Below are 3,186 nucleotides of genomic sequence, written 5' to 3'. Positions count from 1 at the left end.
TTGGAAACCTCAAATTAATATATTGCAATTATTAATTCTTAATTACATGTTTTGTGAATTCATTGTTGTTTATTACTATTTTTGTAGTGATTTTTAGTCTAATTGATTGACTGGTTTTATAACGAAGAAATTGCTAAAAGTCATTGATTAATAACATCAAGTTGTTAGGGTATTTGCTAATATGGCATTAAATTGGTAAAAAAACAAATATGAATTCATATTGAGAAGATTTTTTCATGAGAATTGATGATTATGGTGAACATGAGTAGAGATTTTCTAAGGATTATGCAAATCAAGAATTGATATTGGTTTTAGAAGTTAAGTTATTTCTTTTATTGGTTTCATATCTGATTTACACACATACACTACACACGTGTCCGTGTAGGATAATATTTTGTTGAAATGTGAAAAATTGAAGATGGTTGTTTGATCTTGTATTTTTTTTCACAAATTAATACTTCAAATTTACTTTTGTACAACAAAAAGTACAAACTTATATAAAATAATGACATGTCAGTTATATAATATTATGTTAATTTTCATTGTTGCTTTACATTTTATCATAAGATACACAATCAATTTAATTTATTACATAATACACTATTTAAAAAATAAAAATAAAAAATAAATGGGTTAAACGTGTCAACACATGAACCTGCCGGTTCGACCCAAACCGGACCTGTTTGACTCTACAGCTACTATCTGAAACTCACCTGTCTCCGTTAATACCAAACCCAAAGCCAAGATTTTCGTGTTAGGTTCGTATCGGGTTTTCGTTTCATGTCATAAATCCACACCCCTACTTTAAAGGGCTTTAACATGGAAAAAGTGCTTCCACGTAGGCACACTTTTTTCTACCTTTTTTTTTTCCTGATTTATGCATTTATTGCTCTTTAACTTAGGTGATAATGATTTTGGTCATTCAAAAAAATCATGTTGTGCGTTTGATTTTTTATATCATCTAGAAAGAATATAAGTTGTGGTTTTGTGTACATAGATTATGGTGTGCATGAAATGAATAATGAAGAATATTCAACATTTTCAGGGGAAAATCAAACCATCGAGTGGGCTATGCGAATAAGGGTTGCTCAATACAAATCTGAGGCCTTAAACTATTGTAGCTCCAAAGGTCGTGAAGTGTACCATGACCTCAATGCATACAGGATCCTCTTTGATGAGGTGCATCGTTAATTTAAAATAACCTTATTTATATTCCCTCCTATATCAGTTGCAAGTTTCCATTCATTTCAAGAGATATATACATGTATATCTTTATGGTCGGTTTTGGTGATAGGGTTTTAAAGCTAATATGATAACGGTTTGATGGACTTTGTAGGAGGGAGATCCCCGGCTTTCATGTTTTGGATTTATGAGAAATAGTAGGGATGGACAAAGTTATAGCACGAATCTTGCATATATGCCTCCTGAATATCTCAAACATGGTAATCACTATTTCCTTCAAAATACAATAAAAGTTATACTGCACTCACAAAGGTTATATTAATGAGCATTTGTTATACAGTTTTTTGTGTTATTTGCTAATCACGTCACTATATTCTTCCTACTGCAGGAAGAGTCACTGCGGAAAGTGTTGTTTATAGCTTCGGGACGGTTCTTTTAGATCTTCTAAGCGGGAAACACATCCCTCCAAGTCATGTAATCATTTTTTTCAAACTCCGTGTTAACCTTTTGTTTTAATCTGATCCGTTTATTTAATTGCAAATAAAATATTCATTAATAACTATAGGCGCTTGATTTGATCCGTGGCAAAAATATCATTCTTTTAATGGAGTCGCACTTAGAAGGGAACTTTTCGACGGTCGAAGCAACAATACTCGTTGACCTCGCCTCTAAATGTTTGCAATACGAACCGAAAGATAGACCTACTATTAAAGACCTTGTCGCAAGATTTGCTCCACTTCAAACCAAATGTGATGTAAGAATCTCTTTCTCAGCAGACTTACAAACCGTGAGAGACCCACCAAGAATCTAACTTTTGATTCTTTTAGGTTCCATCTTATGTGATGCTCGGGATTTCAAAACAAGAGGAAGCGCCATTATCTCCACAGCGTCCGCTTTCCGCGTTGGGAGACGCTTGTTCCCGTAAAGATCTTACTGCTATTCACGGGATCTTGCTTAATACACACTATCGTGATGATGAAGGAACCGGGACCAATGAGGTAGTTTGACTTGTACCTTTTGTTATGTTAGTGATACATAGATTCCGGATTAATATTGCTCGTTTTCAGTTGTCATTCCAAGAATGGACTCAACAGATGAGAGATATGTTGGAGGCTAGGAAACGTGGTGACCATGCGTTCCGTGAGAAAGAATTTAAAGCTGCCATCGACTTTTATTCACAGGTACTTTAATTTCATTTCGTATAATAGTGTCACGTGTTTGAAGTTGTAATAATCAGATAATCAGTTGTATAAGTTAACTCTAATAACTTCAGTAACTAATTGATAAAATATCAATGGTAACATTCTTAATATTATTATTCTATAGATTTAACACAAAGTCAATTTATTTTCCATCAAATATGTGTAATAATATCTTACAATAATGTGCAGTTCATAGATGTGGGAACGATGATATCACCAACCGTGTTAGCGAGGCGGAGTTTATGTTATTTGATGTGTGATCAACCTGATGCGGCCCTTCGTGATGCTATGCAAGCACAAATTGTGCATGCGGATTGGCCAACCGCGTTCTACATGCAATCGGTGGCTCTTGGGAAGTTGGACATGCATCAAGATGCTCTCGATATGTTAAACGAGGCTGCAGGGCTTGAAGAGAAACGACAGAAACGGGATCGAAGAGGCACATGATTTAATACAGTTGGTACATTTTCATGGAAACTAGTAAATAATTTGTTGTCAAATATGGTTGACATCAAATTTTTGAGTGAATTTATATATACAGAAAAGTTGTTATATATGATAAATGACAAGCCTGTTGATTATAGTTTCTAACTTTTTTGAAGCATTTTGTGTGTACATTAGCGTTACAAATTCATGTTGGGTTGTGTATCAAGCAAAATCATAAAAGGTCTAGGATGTGCATTGGGTTGAAACCGAATCAGACTTCAACCCGAAATTTCTGAAAAATCAAACAAATAACCTAAACTAGGGTTGTTCATGCACTAATTTTGATGTATATATGTGTGAACCCTCGGGTGGGCAA

At 34.2% G+C, this 3,186-nt stretch overlaps 1 protein-coding gene across 1 annotated transcript; it reads left to right on the top strand.

Moving 5' to 3' along the window:
• Positions 1-649: 649 nt before the first annotated feature.
• LOC143600961 (serine/threonine-protein kinase BSK1-like) lies at positions 650-2,943 on the top strand. Its single transcript, XM_077078493.1, has 7 exons — positions 650-1,179; positions 1,337-1,442; positions 1,571-1,656; positions 1,748-1,936; positions 2,010-2,180; positions 2,250-2,363; positions 2,574-2,943. Exons 1-7 carry the CDS (start codon positions 1,015-1,017, stop codon positions 2,829-2,831), a joined length of 1,089 nt encoding a protein of 362 aa, XP_076934608.1. The 5' UTR covers positions 650-1,014; the 3' UTR covers positions 2,832-2,943.
• Positions 2,944-3,186: the final 243 nt, after the last annotated feature.

This window comes from Bidens hawaiensis, unplaced genomic scaffold (genome assembly GCF_021521415.1).
Source record: "Bidens hawaiensis isolate Kalapana, Puna unplaced genomic scaffold, B.hawaiensis_p1.1 tig00055141_1, whole genome shotgun sequence".
Taxonomy (NCBI): Eukaryota; Viridiplantae; Streptophyta; class Magnoliopsida; order Asterales; family Asteraceae; genus Bidens; species Bidens hawaiensis.
The sequence above is the reverse complement of the archived record's forward strand: the minus strand, read 5'-3'. Positions and strand labels throughout refer to the sequence as shown.

What these genes read in the sequence shown, in the direction of transcription:
- LOC143600961 (XM_077078493.1), top strand. Translation starts at nt 1,015, where the DNA reads ATGAATAATGAAGAATATTCAACATTTTCAGGGGAAAATCAAACCATC. An exon ending in ACAGGATCCTCTTTGATGAG is followed by an intron (nt 1,180 to 1,336) that starts GTGCATCGTTAA and finishes TGGACTTTGTAG; the next exon opens with GAGGGAGATCCCCGGCTTTC. An exon ending in CCATCGACTTTTATTCACAG is followed by an intron (nt 2,364 to 2,573) that starts GTACTTTAATTT and finishes AATAATGTGCAG; the next exon opens with TTCATAGATGTGGGAACGAT.